The sequence below is a fragment of the Neofelis nebulosa genome, chromosome 16 (assembly GCF_028018385.1).
Source record: "Neofelis nebulosa isolate mNeoNeb1 chromosome 16, mNeoNeb1.pri, whole genome shotgun sequence".
In the NCBI taxonomy this organism is placed as follows: domain Eukaryota; kingdom Metazoa; phylum Chordata; class Mammalia; order Carnivora; family Felidae; genus Neofelis; species Neofelis nebulosa.
The window spans coordinates 32,849,588-32,867,347 of record NC_080797.1 but is presented as its reverse complement, the minus strand read 5'-3'; the positions used below and the strand labels follow the sequence as shown (position 1 = coordinate 32,867,347).

Sequence of the window (17,760 nt, the reverse complement as noted above, 5' to 3'; positions counted from 1 at the left end):
GCTGCCCAGACCTAGAGGAAGATGTGTCAATCTCCTGGGAAAATTCCAAACCATGCCCTACCCCCTGATTAGCTGGCAGATGTCATAGGCAGAGCAAAGCAAAAAAACTTTGTCTTTTCTCTAGGAGGATGAGGGCAATGGAGAAGAAAGGCAGGTTTAGGATGGCAGATCGCCCCTGTTAACTTGCAAGATGACAAGACTTGCTTGCCCCAAATTCCCTCCGAAGATGTAACACAATTCTCAGTTGGTCGTTCATGCTGAGAAATTAGACTGAGAACAGCTGGGAAAAAAATTTTTTTTCAATTAACAAATTAATTATTATTATTTTTTTTTTTTTAATTTTTTTTTTCAACGTTTTTTATTTATTTTTGGGACAGAGAGAGACAGAGCATGAACGGGGGAGGGGCAGAGAGAGAGGGAGACACAGAATCGGAAACAGGCTCCAGGCTCCGAGCCATCGGCCCAGAGCCTGACGCGGGGCTCGAACTCACGGACCGCGAGATTGTGACCTGGCTGAAGTCGGACGCTTAACCGACTGCGCCACCCAGGCGCCCCAACAAATTAATTATTTTTAAAGTAAGCTGTGTAGGTCCAATGTGGAGCCTGAACTCATGACCTGGAGATCAACAGTCATATACTCTACTGACTGAGTTGGCCAGGCATCCCTGGGAAAGACTTTTTTTAAGTACATTTAAAAAAAAAAATTATTTATTTTTGAGAGAGAGAGAGAGAGAGAGAGAGAATCCGAAGTAGGCTCCGGGGCTCAAACCCACAAACCATGAGATCATGACCTGAGCCAAAGTGGGACGCTTAACCAACTGAGCCACCCAGGTGCCCCTGGTAAGGACTTTTTTAAAGCCCAAAGCTGACAAAGTTAGCTACCATTTGTTGAATGTTTACTGTCTATCAGGCACCATGCTAAACACAACTGTAAAACTTTCCTACTCTTATTTAATTTTGTAACAATCATATACATACTATTATCCTCATTTTACCCACCAAGACTCTTAGAAAGATAGAATAATTTTCCCAAAATCATAACACTAGAAGTGGTAACCCTGGGTCTTGAATTCAGGCCTGTTTGACTTTGCTAACGGGGAGTGGCAAGCAAGGATGGAAAGAAGGCATCATTCCTATGACCAGAAAACAGCATCTCCAACAGAAGGAGGAAAAAAAACAGAAATGGGGGTTTTCCCTTACGTCAGGATCACAGTCGCTCATGGCCTCGCCGAGATCAGAATCCACACCGCCAGTGTAGGTGTGCTCAATCTTGGGCTTGGCGCCCACCTTTGGAGAGGGGATATGCTGCACACACATGTCCACAAAGCCTGTGGAGGGAGAAGACAAAGCCATTACTCTACACTCACAGGGGGAAGTGACGGTGAGTTATGGATCCACTGGTGATGGCCAGAAAGCTAAAAGTGCAGGGACTCATTTTCAGCTCTCAAGCTAGGGCACCGTGAGCCCAGCGGGAAGTACCACCTTGTTTCCTGGGAGTATGCTCTAAGAGCAAGAAGCAGGGCTCAATGGTTCCTTGAACTCAGGTGACAAAAATTTTCAAGTGTCTGTTACCAATCCATGATCTTTCATTGAATATAAGCACTTACTGAGCACTTACAATAAGTACCCCACCTCTTTAGATCTACTCAGAACAATCCGAGTTGACTCTCTCTTCGGGAAATACTGCCTATGTTTCTGTTCAATACATCATCCTGTTTTCTTTTTTTTTTTTAACGTTTATTTATTTTTCAGAGAGAGAGAGCAAGCGAGCAGAGGAGAGGCAAACAGAAAGGGAGACACAGACTCTGATGCAGGCTCCAGGTTCTGAGCTTTCAGCACAGAGCACAGCGAAGGGCTGGAACCCATGAACCGTGAGATCATGACCTGCACCCAAGTCAGACGCTTAACCGACTGAGCCACCCAGGCGCCCCATCATCCTGTTTTTCTAACAGCCAATAGGCCATGAAAGAGAAAACCTCCATTAGCACCTTGGGGAAAGCAGATCTGTTTTCAGTTGGTGTCTCCTAGGTCAGATGGATGACCAGCCGAGAATGAACTACTAGAATCATGCACCTTGTGGATTCAGACACCTAATAACTACCAGAATCAAGAGATTGCTGGCGCGCCTGAGTGGCTCAGTTGGTTAAGTATCCGACTTCCACTCAGGTCATGGTCTCATGGCTTGTGAATTCGAGCCCCATGTCGGGTTCTGTGCTGACAGCTCAGAGCCTGGAGCCTGCTTCAGATTCTGTGTCCCCCCCTCTCTCTCTGCCCGCCCCCTGCTCAAGCTCTACTGTCTCTGTCTCTCTCTCAAGAATAAATAAACATTAAAAAAATTAAAAAAAAAGAGAGAATCAAGAGATTGCTGAGGGGACCCTTAGTCATTACCTCTACTACCTCCCTTATTTTACAGATGAGAAATTCGAGTCACAGAAGAATCAGGTGGCTGACCCAGGTCTCACCACTTGGAAGGGCCAGGGCCACAATAGGAACAAGATTCAGGTCTTTCTCAATAGGTCCAGGGCTCATTCTACTATATCGCCTGCCTTCTGTGCCACTTAAATAGAGGAGACAGGAGCTTAGGAGAAAAGAAATCTGAGCCTGCTGCTTTTCCCAGTATTTCCCATCGCTCATGAGTCTATTTACATCACTTATGAGTCTCGTAAAAATACTAGAACCTCGGAATCTGTTTCAACATCTCCTTTATTTGCACGCTCCTCCTGGTAGGGAAATATAATTGCTTTTGTTTCCCAAGATAGAGTTCTTGGTACCATCCACCAAAGGAAACAGCTAGGAGAAAAATGTAGGTGCTGTACATCCGGCTTGCAGTTTATTTAAAAAAGCCTCACATCTCTGCACATCAGTGGAGTGAGGAAAAGGTCCCCACGATACATGTGGCAGAACATGACAGTGATGGGAAGGGGGCCATGAGCTCTTTTGTTACCTGTGAATTCACCAAAGAATTTTTTGCAGACCAGCCTGAGCAGGGGGCGGATATTCAGCTTAAGCTCTTCTTTGGTCAGATGAATGCCAAGCTCATCCAGGGTCCTGGGGAGGCTGGTGTCCACGTCACCCACAACCTGTGTTGGTACCAAATACCATGTCAGCTGTAATGATGGCCCCAGCATGTTGCCTGCTATAGAGGGCAAGGGAAGGCCAAAGGGCAATTTGAAGGGTCACTGCGCCAAGCTCTCTTCTACAGGGAGAGCTCTTGGCAAGGACAGCCATTTGGTTTGAAAGAAATCTTTGATATCTACTCTTCAAACCAATCCTGGGGGGAAAAAAGGGGTTGGTTAAATAAACCTGGCCCTCTCTGATGACCTTCAGTGCTGCCCCCTGGTGTCTGAAAAGCAGCATCTCACCCCACTCAGGAAATCCCTTACTCTTCCCTATTTAGAGACTTCTCAGATTTAGAGGATCACTGCACTGGAAGGAACCAAAAAAGGTCACCTAGCAGTCCATCTGCTGGTAGGGCAAGGCCAAGCTAAATCATTCTCAGCAGACTCAAGGTCTCTAATGAGACAGACTCTATAAATTTCTTTTATTAATCCATTCCAGTCTGACACAAGATACTAAGTATTTTTCAGCACTAATAAATTTTAATCATGTTATTTTGTCTTGTTGCTATGTTTTACTCTTTTGTCAGCTGGTATGGCCACACACGTTTTGTGTATATGTGTGTGTTAACTGTGCACAGTGCTTATTAAACACTTGAATATTTTATAACTGTCTTGGGAAAAAGGTCTACGAAAACTCCCGTACAGTGTTACCCCTTTACTTCTGCTTTTTAGGTAGCACAAATTCATGCAAACTCAATGTTATACTCTTTTCTTTGGAGAATCCTACATGTCTAACTGCATCCTTACCACTGTCTGATGCATCTTTTTTTTTTTTTTTTCCAAGTAAGTTATATGTCCAATATGGGGCTTGAACTCACGACCTGGAGATCGAGAGTTGCATGCTCTGCCGACTGAGCCAGCCAGGCACCCCGTGATGCATCCTTTCCGATTTGACAAACATCACATATATACAGGCCCAGAAAAGTCATTAAAAAGCAAGCTAATACAGCCATTCTTTTAATGGCTACAAAATACTTGAGATGTACCATAATTCATTTAATCAGAATCTCACTGATAAACATTTAACTTATTTCCAGTTTGTTTCCCCTCTTATAAAATGTGTACATACACACACACACACACACACTATACATAAACCAATTATATCTGTAAATCAAATCCCTACAACTGAAATTATTAGTTCTCAAGTATCAAATCTTTATACAAAATTTCTCCACTGCCTTTTCTTTCTTATCTTCCCCCCTTCACTCTGAATTCAACGGCACTTAGAGGACCATAGATCTAGAAGACTGGTGAGCAACTATCCTCATGCTTAGTAAAACAAAACTGAGCAGGTTTAGGGGCAGGGGGAAGTCTGAGTTCACCAACTTTTGTACTCTGTGTTTAGAAGGGCAGGCCTGAACCAGGCAGCCTGACATTCTCACCTGAGCAAGGATCTTATACAGAGGCTCCAAGATAAACTCCACAAAGCTCCTCTGGGAGCTGCTGGTTGGGGCCTTTTTTGTGAATTTTCGTCTATTAAGAGGAAAAAAAAAAAAAAAAAAAAAGAGTTACGGGTGGCCCAGCAGGGAGAAGGCTGTGTCACTGACCCCAAGGGTGAATTTCCTAAGTTCTGAATCTGAGCAGGGTGAAGGGGAAGGAATGTGTATGTGATCATAACATTTCCAAAGAGAGATTCCCAAGAGAGCATATGGTTATGACTCTCGTGCATGCCTGAGCTGAGCTGTGAAGACCTCAAGAGAAATAGGCTCATCCTGTTAAGAGCTCATGAAGCCAAACCACTTAGAGGAGGATTATTCATGTTTAATAAAAAAGTAGGTTTTGGGGCACCTAGGTGGCTTAGTTGGTTGAGCGTCCAACTTTAGCTCAGGTCATGATCTCGCGGTTTTTGAGTTTGAGCCCCACATCAGGCTCACTGCTGTCAGCCTGTCAGCACAGAGCCCACTCCAGATCCTCTGTCCCCCCTCTCTCTGCCCCTCCCCTGCTTGCACTACCCCCCTACCCCTTCCCAAAAGGTAGGTTTTAATCTTAGGAACTCTTTCTCTGTCCTCACTTCCTGGAAAAATGAACGCCCCCTCTAGAGAGTCACTTCCCCACTCTACTTACGTTTTGGGGTTGAAGTAGATGTCACCCCAGAGTCTTTTAGCAAATTCCTGGTAGTTAATGTCACCTGTAAGAGAAGCCATATGATTATAATCTACCTAACAAAGTATTGTTTGAAAGCCTGCATACGTGGTTCCAGATGCATAAGTGGTTTATAGCTGAGGAATTCTAGCACGTTCCTTCCCAAGGTCTGGACATTTCCTTGTACCCAGGCAGGCCGACAAGGATACTGAGGCACAGACAAGGACAGGACTGGCCCAAATTAGACATGGCTACGCTGGAGCCAAAATGAGTACCCAGGCAGCTCTATGTCTAGGAAGCAAAGAACTGAGCTATGGACAAGGATACGGTTTATATGCTTTCCTTCGATAAAATAGGCCCAACCGCCCACATGCTATGCTCTGTCTGCACCTAAACACTGTTCCTTCCAGAAGTGGGGCTTAATGGCTCCTCCTCTCTTCCCTGATCCACATAAGCTCTCTGCTGCCAGTGTGGGCAGTCTCCCAGCTGCAATGCCACGCTAAAGCTCAAACTAGCCCCAAGCCTCTGGAAGGCAGACATCTAGTCCTCTGGAGAGAAAACTCCAAAGCCTACCTTTGTCTCATCTTTTACCAGTTAATATTTTTAGTTTGAGTGTAACTCTTAATCCTGGTCAGGCTGAGCCAAGCAACGGTGGCTTTTAGAATTCAAGATCTTCTCAATCAAGAGCTCCTGTTAGCCAATTTGGTCACATGACCAACTCTGTCATGAATATTTCTATCTAGATGATTTCACTCAAGATGGCATAAAGGATATTCATCACTTTTCCCCTAAAGCCACGCTCCCCTTCAGACCATTCCCCCTTTTACTGAGGCTACCTTGGCATTTCATCCAGGTTCAAAATCTTTTTCTTCCCCACTTTGCTAATTACCAAACTCTTCCCTTCTTTCCCACATTAGTTAGTGACTCTCTCTCCTTTGAACCACTGTGTCTTTTACACGCCTCCATTACTGCACCTTATAGTACAGCCTACTCACTGGACTGAGTTGCTTGAGTGCTCACAAGAACTAGGCCTACCGTGCTGGAAGTTTAATAAACGCTCAGTGGAAGAAAGGGTGAACTTCTCTCTGGTTCTTCTCCTCCTTTTCAATCTCACTAATAACAGGAACCCAATATTCACGATCCTGTATCTGAATACTGGTGAAAATGTCTAACCGGGTGTTCCTTCCTGTACCCACCCTTCTTCCTGGCCTATCTTCTATCAGCTTTGCACGTGTCAGCCTACCCCAATCTTTAACAGCTCCCAACTGCTCACAGGATAAAGTCGAAATTCTTTAACCTGGCATTCCAAGCCTTCCTCAATGTGGTCCCAACCCAGCTTGCCCACAGTTTTACTTCAACTCTCCCCTTTGGTGAAACAGTTCACCATTATTAAATAGCCCATGGGTCCAAACCACCTGCCTCTGTACCTCCTCTTCCAATGCTGCGAATCTAGAACTCCCTGCTCTCTACTCTCCACCTGCCTATGAAGCCCCATCTCTTCCTGCCCAAACTGATGCCATACACTGTTGTTCAACACTCTGCAGGTTTCCGTCTACCCCTTGGACAGAGTTCTTAGAAGTCAGAGATTGTTCCCCATGCGTTGCCAGATTCTTAGTTAAGAGGACATGACATCAACTGTGGAAGTACGGTGTGATGGAAAAAACATCAAGTAGATTCTAGTCCCAAGCCCACCAGTAGGTTCTGTAACCCTGGGCATAGTTTTCCCATATGTGGAATGAAGGGGAAGGACTCAATGATCTCTGATATTCCTTTCAGAGCTGACTTTCTAGAAGTCCCAAACATGACTTTTCTCCCCTCCCCTCCTTTGTAAAAATATAAGTATACAGAAAGAATGCAAATGGGGGAGAGGGGCAGAGGGAGAAAGAGAGAGAATCCTAAGCAGTCTCCATGCTCAGTGCAGAACCCAATGCAGGGCTTGATCCCATGACCCTGGGATCATGACCTGAGTCAGACGCTCAACCAACTGAGCCACCCAGGTGCCCCCATACATGGCTTTTCAGGAGGATGATATTGGAACCCAGAGCTGGCTCCTTTGTAAACTAACAGTGGGTTCCTAGGATGGGCAATACTTTCTCCTGAGGCTCAGGGCCATTTTCAATCAGAAACTAAATCATTAATACACTGTAATTACAGAAATGGTCTTGGATTTTGCTTCACATGCTGATGTAAAGAATATTAAGAGACCTGGAAACCAGAACCCTACTCAGATAAGTTTTATTTATTTTCCATCTACTTTCCCTTTTCAAAAGAGCCATCTAGAAACAACTAAATGTATGCCTAATGATAAGAAAGTAGTTAAGTTATAGCACATCTATACAGGGGAGTAACTGGCAGTGACAGAAAATAATTCATAGAAATGAATTTTAATAAAATAATTTGGCAAATTCCTGTGATCCGATGCTGAGTGAAAATTTATCTGTGTTATGTTTTATATATTATTTATGTCCCTCTATAAAATGTGATCTCATTTACGCAGAACACTAAACACAGAAAGAACTATAAAATGTTTGCATGGTTATGGTAATGAGGTTATGGGTGAGTTTCGCTTTCTTGATGAGATTTTACTGTATCGTCCACGTTTCTACAATGAGGATGCAGTGGATAAGTGCATATTAAAAAAACAAACAAACAAGTTGCATTTGCCCATTTCTTTCACAAGAGCAAACACGAGGGTGAAGGACCACTGAGTGGTGAGAACAGAAACACTGGAGCTCCAGTGCCTGTCAGCTGTGAGACCTCTCACCAGGCCTCTCCGCAGTCCTCAAAACAGGGTGAATTATGACCTCCTCGAAAGGACAGTGTTGGACACTCAGGACATGGTTGTTACCGGAATCTGAGGGAATCGGGAGGCACAGAGGTAAAGAGCACAGGAGTCTCCTGGAGTTGGGAAGCCGGCCCCAGAGCTCTGTGCCAAGGCTCCGGGACCTGTAAAATCATTCAGCTGGGTATCCCAGGGGACTGCAAATCCAACTCGAGCTCTCGAGTAGGCCTACAAAATGTCCATGTGCCTACAGATGCCTGGAGAGACAGCCAGAAGAAGCACCACTAGTGACAGACATTCCATCCCTGAGGAAGAGGTCTGAAAGGGCTTTGCGCCCATGGAGAATTACTCTCGGAAAATATCTGTCTCACGCTAACAAAGATTCTTATTCCCAAAATGAGCTCCCTTTTCACCCATTTCTTCCACAGTCACCTTTACTCTTCTATTCTTTAGAAGCCACTTGGCCCAAAGAAAGGGTCTAGGGGCCAAAAAGAGACCGAAACGTGACAATAATAGTTGATAAAATGCTCCCCCAAACAGGGGACCCTGGCATGAAGCCAATTCTAAACTCTTCAGCAGGAAAGGCACCCGTGACTCTGGGGAAGCTGGGAGACAGCCCGCCAGCCAGAGCTTACCGAAGGTGTCAGCATAGATCTTGGCAAAGGAGCCGAGTGTGAAGCAGATGCTGTACTGGGAGCTGGAGAAGCAGACGTTGCCCAGGAGTGGGGAAAGGATCAGGTTCTCATCGGTGGAGTACATGCTGAAACAGAGACAGTCATGAGTGCAGAGCCGGGCTGTGCAGCAACACCAACATAATGCCAAGGGTGAAGGGCGGGGACTCTGTGTCATCACCCCTCTCCAGCCCTTGTTCTCAGAAGGGGCTTGCATAACACACTCAAGTGCTGCCAGCGGCCTGGCCCAAGAAAGTGACATGATGGAGTTGTCCCCTAACTCCCAGTAACAAGCTGACTTCCCAGTGCTGGGAACTTCGTGCATGATCCTGGAGAAGTTAACTGCACCAGACACACAAGGGGAAACTTGGAGGTCAGAGACAAAGCTCTTGAAACACAGGAAAGGAATCTGATGTGAAAGTGGAGTACCTTTTTGAGAAATCTCAATTTCACAAACACAAACAGACATAAATATCAGAAGTGAATAAAAAACAAAAGACAAAATAAGGGCAACTTTGCTCCCCACTCTCACTGCCCAGTTCCTCTTTATTTTATTAGGTGTTGTTATACAAATTCACATGAAAACTTTATCTTAAAGGCCACACAGAAGCCACAGCATCCCAAGTTCACTAAAGTTTCAAAGAAAACCAGCTGTATACAGGAATTCAATCCACAACCCTAGCCTCACTGACAGATTGTTTTATGTAATTTCTTAATTTAGAAGTGAAAGTATTGGCTTCTAAAGAGCAGTTTCCTACCTTATTCCACCATATCCCAAGTTATGTTCCCCAGAGGCAACTGCTTTCAACTCTGTTAAAGCTGCTTTCAGAGCAATGGTCCTCATATTTCTAAATAATATGCTCACGTTGCTGTTTCTTGTTTAGAGGCTGAGATCAGACTTCTCATTTTGGGGATCGGGATTTAGCCCCATCCTCTATTTTAAGGTAATAAATAAGTTTATCATTTCATCTTTGGGGTTCCTGATATTATGTTGGTCTCCAGTCATTCTCGGCCCTTCTGGAGCCAGGGAGAAGAGATCACTGTTGAGAATTAGTACTACATACGGGGGAGGCTCCTGAAGGTAAATCTGTCTCTGGCCACGGAGGTACCATCCCCAGTCCTTAACTGGAGAGGTGTTCTCTCAATAGGACAGCTTCATCCTGGGCTCTTGGAGGGGCCACAATAAGTCATCCAGTCCTTCTGTCAGCCCGCAGATAAGACTGTCTTTATGATATATTTAACCTATTCTTCAAAGTCACCTTGATACTGTGTTGTGAGGTCTCCCAGCCATCGCTCATACTTATTAATATAAGCCTGAAATCCATCTTGTTGAAAAGCAACTATGTCCACAAAAACAACAGCCAATAGTTCCTTCACTTACTGAATTTGTGTTAATAACAGCAACTAACATCATTCATGGGGCAGGTACTGCATGCTAAGCACTATGCTAAGTGTGTTACATCAAATATCTACCTGATTTCTTTAAAAAAAAAAAAAATTTTTTTTTAACGTTTATTTATTTTTGAGAGACAGAGCACGAGCGAGGGCGGGGCAGAAAGAGAGAAAGAGAGAAGGGCGCGAGAGCACGCACGCTCATGCTGAGCTGTCAGCACAGAGCCCGATGTGGGGCTCAAACCCACAAACTGTGAGACCATGACCTGAGCCGAAGTTGGATGCTCAACCGACTGAGCCACCAGGTGCTCCAAATATCTGATTTCTTATCACATCCCATTAGGTAAGCGTTATTATCATTCATTCCCTTTTTACAGAGGCAGAACCTGAGGCTCTACAACCATCACTTGCCCAGGTTCACACACTTGGTATGGGATGAAGGCGAGACCAAGTTGAGAGTCCCAGGTATTGAACACAACACAGAAGTGAAGGTGGGTCTTAGGCTGTACAGCCGGTGAAGGCACAGGGTCAATGAGGCCGAGGTTGTGGAGTCAAACCCTATAGAGCCCTGGAATGTGCCCCTAGCCTTGTCCAAAAAGCTCGTTATGTACTCCCAAGAAATCAGGGTTGCCCCCCAGAGGTGTTCAAGGTTAAGATTTGTAAAAAAAAGAGTTCCTGAGGACAGGAAATCCACACCTGGGGTCCTATACCTTATTTATTTATTTATTTAAGTTTATTTATTTCTTTTGAGAAAGAGACAGTGCAAGTGGGGGAGGTGCAGAGAGAGGGGGAAACAGAGAATCCCAAGAAGGCTCTGTGCTGTCAGCGCAGAGCCCGACGTGGGGCTCGAACTCACGAAACTGTAAGATCGTGACCTGAGCTGAAACCAAGAGTCAGACGCTTAACAGACTGAGCCATCCAGGAGCCCCGGGTCCTATACCTTATTAATCCGTTGACCTCATCTACGATGTGGCGCAGCTTATAATAAGCATCAGTTGGCGGCAGCTTTAGCTCCAGGATCAGCCGGTCAATCTTGTTGATGCACACGGTGACCGCCAGCCTCTCCTGTACTGCGTGCTTGATCAGCCGCTCTGTGTTTAGCATCACCTGAGAGACACAAGACCCAGAAAGTGGTGGTAAGAGCAAAAAGGGCAGAAAAGTCCAGAGCAAAGCCAAAGAAGGTACTAACTGAAAATACAAACTATGAGGAAAAGAGAACCTCGGGAAACTGATTATTGGGTGTAAGCAGAGGGTAAAGAGGGCACCTGGCAGGATTGAGATACGACTAAACAGCCTGATGATGCTGGGAGCCAGGTTTCTCAGTGCTGGAGAAGGGACAGAAGCAGGCTTAGGAAGCAGCTATGGTACTGAATGGAACTGTGGGCATTAGGATGAAAATACAATTTCTTCTTTTTTTATTATTTATCCCATTTAATATGTATGTGTAGAAATAGTTGGGGCACCTTGGTGGCTCAGTCACTTGAGCGTCTGACTTGATTTCGGCTCAGGTCATGATCTCAGTTTGTGAGATCGAGACCCACATTAAGCTCTGTGCTCACAGTGCAGAGCTTGCCTGGGATTCTCACTCTCCCCCCTCTCCCTGCCCCTTCCCTACTCACGCACATTCTCTTTCTCTCAAAATAAATAAATAAAAACGTAAACAAAAAAATAGTTATAGATGTGTGTGTATGTATTATCTGTGTTCAGTGAAAAGATCTAGAAGTAATGGACCCCAGGAGCAGTGAACACACCATGGCGTTTGTTTCTATCCCAGTCCCCACTACAAGGAGCCAGAGCTCCTTGAAGAAATAGCTGATTCCAGGACTGGGGCAGGTAAAGCACAAAATGAATCCAGAACATCTTTTTGTGCCTGAAAGTAAGGAAGTACTCCAAAAAAGATGGGGCATGTCAAAAGAACAAAGGAGCTCTACCTAACCAAATCTGGGATAGAGCATCAAAATATGTAAGGAAAGTAATGGATTATAACCCACTGAATGAAATAAAAACCCACGTACCCATACTGACAATAAATAAGCAAATGGGGGAGAAAGGAAAGCCCTTCCTCAAAATAGAATTCCAACCAAAAAATATAATGGGAGGGGATGCCTGGGTGGCTCAGACAGTTGAGTGTCTGACTTTGGCTCAGGTGATCTCATGGTTCAAAAGTTCGAGCCCGGCGTCGGGCTCTGTGCTGACAGCTCAGAGCCTGGAGCCTGCTTCACATTCTGTGTCTCCCTCTCTCTCTGCCCCTCTTCCTCTTACACTGTCTCTCTCTCTCTCTCTCTTTCAAAAATAAATATACATTAAAAAAAAAAAAAAGGAATAATGAGTTAGAAAATCATCATTTGCAACTACCATGGAAATAAACTAGGAATGATTAATGGAGGATAAAACTTGGGGTGCCTGGCTGGCTCAGTCAGTAGAGCATGAGACTCTTGATCTCGGGATCATGACTGAGCCCCACACTGGGCATAGAGCTTACATTAAAAAAAAAAAAAAAAATTAACAGGTGATAAAACTAATAGGCAAAGTTTGAAAAGGAGTAGAATGTATACAGAGCCTCAAGGTATCTCTCCACAAATTATTTATTACCAAGGGGGAAAATAGTAACTTTACACAGGAGAAAACTGGTAAACCCACCTTAACCAAGCAATCAAAGTTAGCATCACCAATAATGGGATAAGGTAACACCATGGGCCTCCTAATGTGATGGACTAAGAACAATACAGCTACATTTGCACTTGGGTCAAAAATAACCTGAATGCGATCAGGAGCAAACATTCAATGAGGCCAAATGGAGAGACATACTACCAAACAAGTATAATTTATACTCTTCAAAAATGCCGTTATAAAAAAACCAAGAAAGGCTATTGAATAGTTCCAATCAAATGATTCCAATTAAGAGACTGAAGAGACATGAGGACTGCATGCTAGGCAGCATCCTTGATCAGAAAAGAAAATTCTATAAGGGACACTACTGGGACAGTTAGTGAAATTCTGTAAGGTCTGGAGAAAAAGATCTGTACAACAATATTGTATCAATGTTAAATTCCCTGATTTTGGGAACTGTATTTTGGTCATGTAAGTGAATGTCCTTGTTCTTAGGTAACATGCTGAAATAGTGTATTTTGAAACAATTCACGGGGAAAATACACACTCATATGTGTGTGTATACATCTACAGAGAAAGAATTACAAAGCAAATGAGGGTGCACTCCTTGTACTGTTCTTCCAACTTTTCAATAAATTTGAAAGTATGTGTATTCCAAAATGAAATCAAATAGAGGGGGAAGAAAAAAAAAAAAGCAACTCTGGCTCCCTCTGCTGGCAAAATCACCAATGACAACATGAACAAGGTTAGCCAAATTACCTAATGTCTCAATTTAGAAATATACAAGATGCCTTGAGTCTTTTGATTCCAAACTCTATTTTAGAAAAACTCATTGGGGCGCCTGGGTGACTCAGTTGGTTAAGCATCTGACTTCGGCGCAGGTCACGATCTCACAGTTTGTGGGCTCGAGCACCGCACTGGGTTCTGTGCTGACAGCTCAGAGCCTGGAGCCTGCTTCAGATCCTGTGTCTCCATCTCTCTCTGCCCTTCCCCAGCTCATGCTCGAGCTCGCTCTCTCTCAAAAATAAAATAAACATAAAAAAATTTAAAAAAAGAAAAACTCATTAATATTTAAAATCCATTTACACGAATATACTCTCCTCCCTCTTTTAATTACATTTGTCATTTTATTTTGGGTCCTATCATTTTGACCTTCACTGGACAAGGAGTGAAGAACTCATACTGAGAAGTAATTGTGACCTTCATAGGCTGCCTTAATTTCAGAGCAAACGTGAGCCTTAATCCCACAGACTTTCATCGCCTCTGGTTCCCAGCTCACTCAATGCACTAGGCACTGTGTGGGGCAAACCTAACATGGAGGAGGGATCACAAGAGGGTAGCGGCAGACTCACCCCTTCAGCCGCATCGATGAAAAGGACAACTCCATCTGAGATGCGCAAGCCAGCTGTGACCTCATCGGAAAAATTCACATGTCCTGAAAGGCAAATACCCAGTAAGTCACCTGCGTGGTGGCAGGATGACGCAAATTAACTTGTAGGTAGCCTAAGGGAACAAGGCAAAGCATGTGAGCCCCCAAACATGCCCTTTCCCTTCTCCCCACAACTCCCTACATCGTATAAAATTCTACCAGGTAGAGTCATGTGTTTGGATTAAACTTTTATACAGGGGGTCCCCAAACACAAAAAGAAGGAAGTGTTTGCCTAGGAGGGCAGTAACATCGACATTCACACACCAGCTAGGTCTCATCAGCAGTCAGCAGAGTTCTGGGAGGCACAAGACGATTCAGAGGCTGGAGAAAGGGCAAGAGGGCCTGGTGCGTGAGAGGTAAGCCAAGGTGCTGCTGGTGGGGGACGGGGACAGGGACAGGGGCTGAGAGGTATCAGGGCACTGGGCATCCGAGGATGAGAAGAAGGTCAACCTGTCAAAGCTCCAGTTTTTCTACTTAAAACTCTGCCCCGAGTTGGTCCTTTCCATTAGATAAAGACACAGTCTGTCACAGGGCAAGGTATGCTGCTCCTGTGACCTGTATGTCCACCGCCACTTGGTGCACTGACCCCACGGTTTCCTTCAAGAGACTTAGTGTGCCCGAAGCCAGGGCCATGTCTGACTCACCTTCATTATCAAGTGTCTAGCATGGGGCCTGACACAGGCTGGAATGAGTCAATGAATGAGACTCCCTAATATTTAAATATTTTAGAGCAGAGCAAAGAGAGGAGCGAAAGAGAAGGCCTGCTGCACAGTGCCTGCTAATTAACTAGTCAGGAGCAAAGGAGACAGTGAAAAAGGAAATTATCTCAACGAAAGGAGAAGTGAAGGAATGTAAACACAAAGATGAAATGCTCTGTTCTATTCTGGAAAGAGAGCACAAAAAAAAAGGAGGGCAAGGTCTCATAGTAAAAGGAATGTCCCACCTGGAGTGTCCATGATATTGAAGAGGTAAGACTTTCCTTTGGTATCTGGCAAGACCACTGTCACTGGAGTGCTTTTGATGCCAACACCTCTCTGAAATCACGAAGAAAGAGTGGTCATCGGGATTTCTTCCTATGCAAGAGGAGTTCCTTCTGCTCCAGGGGCTTGCCAGTTGCTAGTAGTTACGCTGACGTCTCTTCTTGAGTGTTATTTTTATCTAGGCCTCTAATCAGAATGACCCTGAAGATGAGCTATCTTGGTGTTAAACATCATTTCTGCAGAGATCTCGTTCAAATACAACAAAAGTAAAAATAGGGGTGCCTGGGTGGCTCAGTCGGTTAAGCACCCAAGTCTTGACCTCAACTCAGGTCACGACGTCACGGTTTGTGTGTTCGAGCCCTATGTGAGGCTCTGCGCTAGTGGTGTGAGGCCCGCTTGGGATTCTGTCTCTCCCCCTCTCTGCCCCTCTCCCCGCTCTGTTTTCTGTTTTTCTCTCTCTCTCAAAATAAATAAACTTAAAAAAAAAAAAAAAAACACAAAAAACCAAAAGAACAAGTATAGCAGGATTAAATCTTAACAGAGAATCCAGGATCCTACGATCTTAATACACGGTTAACAAAAAATAACTAAAGCATTATGTAAGTGAAATGAAACATCCTGCTGCATTTTAGGGTTTCAAAAAAAATGAGACCCTTTTGGCCCCCGCTGCCACCATGGCACCCATGAAAAAGCTTGTGACAAAGGGGCGCAAAAAAAAAAGTTCTGAAGTCTACCCTTGACTGCACCCACTTTGTAGGAGACGGAATCATGGATGCTGCCAATTTGGAGCAGTTTCCTCAAGAGAATCAAAGAGAATGGCAAAGCCGGGAATGTTGGTGGAGGGGTTGTAACCATTCAAAGGAGCAAGAGCAAGATTACTGTCATTTCTGAGGTGCCTTTTTCCAAAAGGTGTTTGAAATATCTCAGCAAAAAATATCTGAAGAGGGGCACCAGGGTGGCTCAGTCGGCTGAGTGTCGGACTTCGGCTCAGGTCATGGTCTCACAGTTTGTGAGCTGGAGCCCCACGTCAGGCTAGTTGCTGTCGGCACAGAGCCTGCTTCGGATCCTCTGTCTTCCTCTCTCTGCCCCTCCCCAGCTTGCGCTCTCGCTCTCTCTCAAAAGTAAATATTAAAAAAATGTTTTTTTAACTTGAAGAAGAATAATCTGTGTGATTATATGTAGTTACTCGCAACAAAGAGAGTTATGAATTGTGTTACCTCTGGATTAACCACAATGAAGAAGAGAAAGATTAAAATGCATTTATCTGGAATATTTTTTTTTTTAATTTTTAGTATTTACTTATTTATTTAAATGTTTTTATTTTTGAGACAGAGAGAGACAGCATGAGCAGGGGAGGGGCAGAGAGAGAGGGAGACACAGAATCGGAAGCAGGCTCCAGGCTCTGAGCTGCCAGCACAGAGCCCGACACGGGGCTCGAACTCACATACCGCGAGATCATGACCTGAGCCGAAGTCGGACGCTCAACCGACTGAGCCACCCAGGCGCCCCTAATATTTATTTTTGAGAGAGACTGGGTGAGCTGGCGAGGGGCAGAGAGGGAGGGAGACACAGAATCTGAAGCAGGCTCCAGGCTCCGAGCTGTCAGCACAGAGCCCGACGTGGGGCTCAAACTTGCAAACCGTGAGACCATGACATGAGCCAAAGTCGGACGCTCAACCGACTGAGCCACCCAGGCGCCCCTATCTGGAATATTTTGTATGAGTTCTTGAATAAAACTTGGGAACCAAAAGTTATAAAAAGAAGTAAGTATTAAAAACACTCCAGTCATACATGTTAAAAAACAAAAGCTAACATCTGTTAATTACTTATCATAAGCTTGCACTGTTCAAAGTTCCTTTAGTAAATAAACCGCACTTACGGACTTGAGCTCTCCATGTGGTCATTTAAGAAACAGAGACAGAAATAAAGGAGAGAGGAAAGAGAGGGGTCAGAGAGCAGGGGAAAGATCCAGATGGAAGAAAGAGCCACCAGCTGGAATGGGAAAGACAGTGAGGTACGCTCACTGCTTTACACAGAATAGAAGCACAACGACAGAGGTACCCACTCTCAAAGAGAAGCTACTCCTAGAAAGAGATCATCATATAGATGGAATCATCTCATGGGTTTTGAGGATGATGTCATTTAAAAAATCCTGTTGGGTTTCTATATAACTTATTGCAGAAATGTAGGTGTCACCTGTTGGGCCTTGCCCTACTAGGCCAAATTAAAAGTAAGGGTAGGAAGGTCCCCCCACCTACCCTAAAGCTTGCCTGCCCACCTCTCTTTCAAGTAATACATACAGATCAGGGGACGACTGGGAGAAGCAGCAAGATAAAGAGACGTGAGGTGGGAGTGAGAGAGGGAGTACAGTATAGAGCAAAGTGTTAGCATAAAGGCTCCCCCACATTCCCTACAGAACTCCTGATGGGTCTGGTGTGGGCAACAATTGGATTTCCCCAGGAACACCTACCTCCTGCTCTGTGAAGAGGATGTCAGTGTAGCACAGCTGAAAAAAAAATGAAGCGCTGTTACCAACTGACTTCAGACTCCTCTCCCACACAAACCATCAATCACTTTCCCCCACCAGCTCCCAACTCAAGGGTTTCTGCCTCAGAAGGATAGATGGAAGACAGAAGGGTATCCTACAGAAATTCCAAACAACGAGACCAGTGCCCTCTCAGATGGAAAATGC

At 44.7% G+C, this 17,760-nt stretch overlaps 1 protein-coding gene across 1 annotated transcript in view; it reads right to left on the bottom strand.

Moving 5' to 3' along the window:
• Positions 1–17,760, bottom strand: part of EFTUD2 (elongation factor Tu GTP binding domain containing 2) — a 40,032-nt gene that overhangs the window by 9,051 nt on the left and 13,221 nt on the right. The window contains exons 7-15 of the mRNA XM_058702953.1: positions 17,539–17,574; positions 15,032–15,122; positions 14,012–14,094; positions 10,990–11,156; positions 8,622–8,746; positions 5,187–5,250; positions 4,505–4,595; positions 2,945–3,080; positions 1,201–1,328 (exon numbers count right to left, since the gene is read on the bottom strand). Of these exons, the coding sequence (XP_058558936.1) occupies positions 1,201–1,328; positions 2,945–3,080; positions 4,505–4,595; positions 5,187–5,250; positions 8,622–8,746; positions 10,990–11,156; positions 14,012–14,094; positions 15,032–15,122; positions 17,539–17,574 (921 nt within the window). The remainder of the gene's footprint in view (positions 1–1,200; positions 1,329–2,944; positions 3,081–4,504; positions 4,596–5,186; positions 5,251–8,621; positions 8,747–10,989; positions 11,157–14,011; positions 14,095–15,031; positions 15,123–17,538; positions 17,575–17,760) is intronic.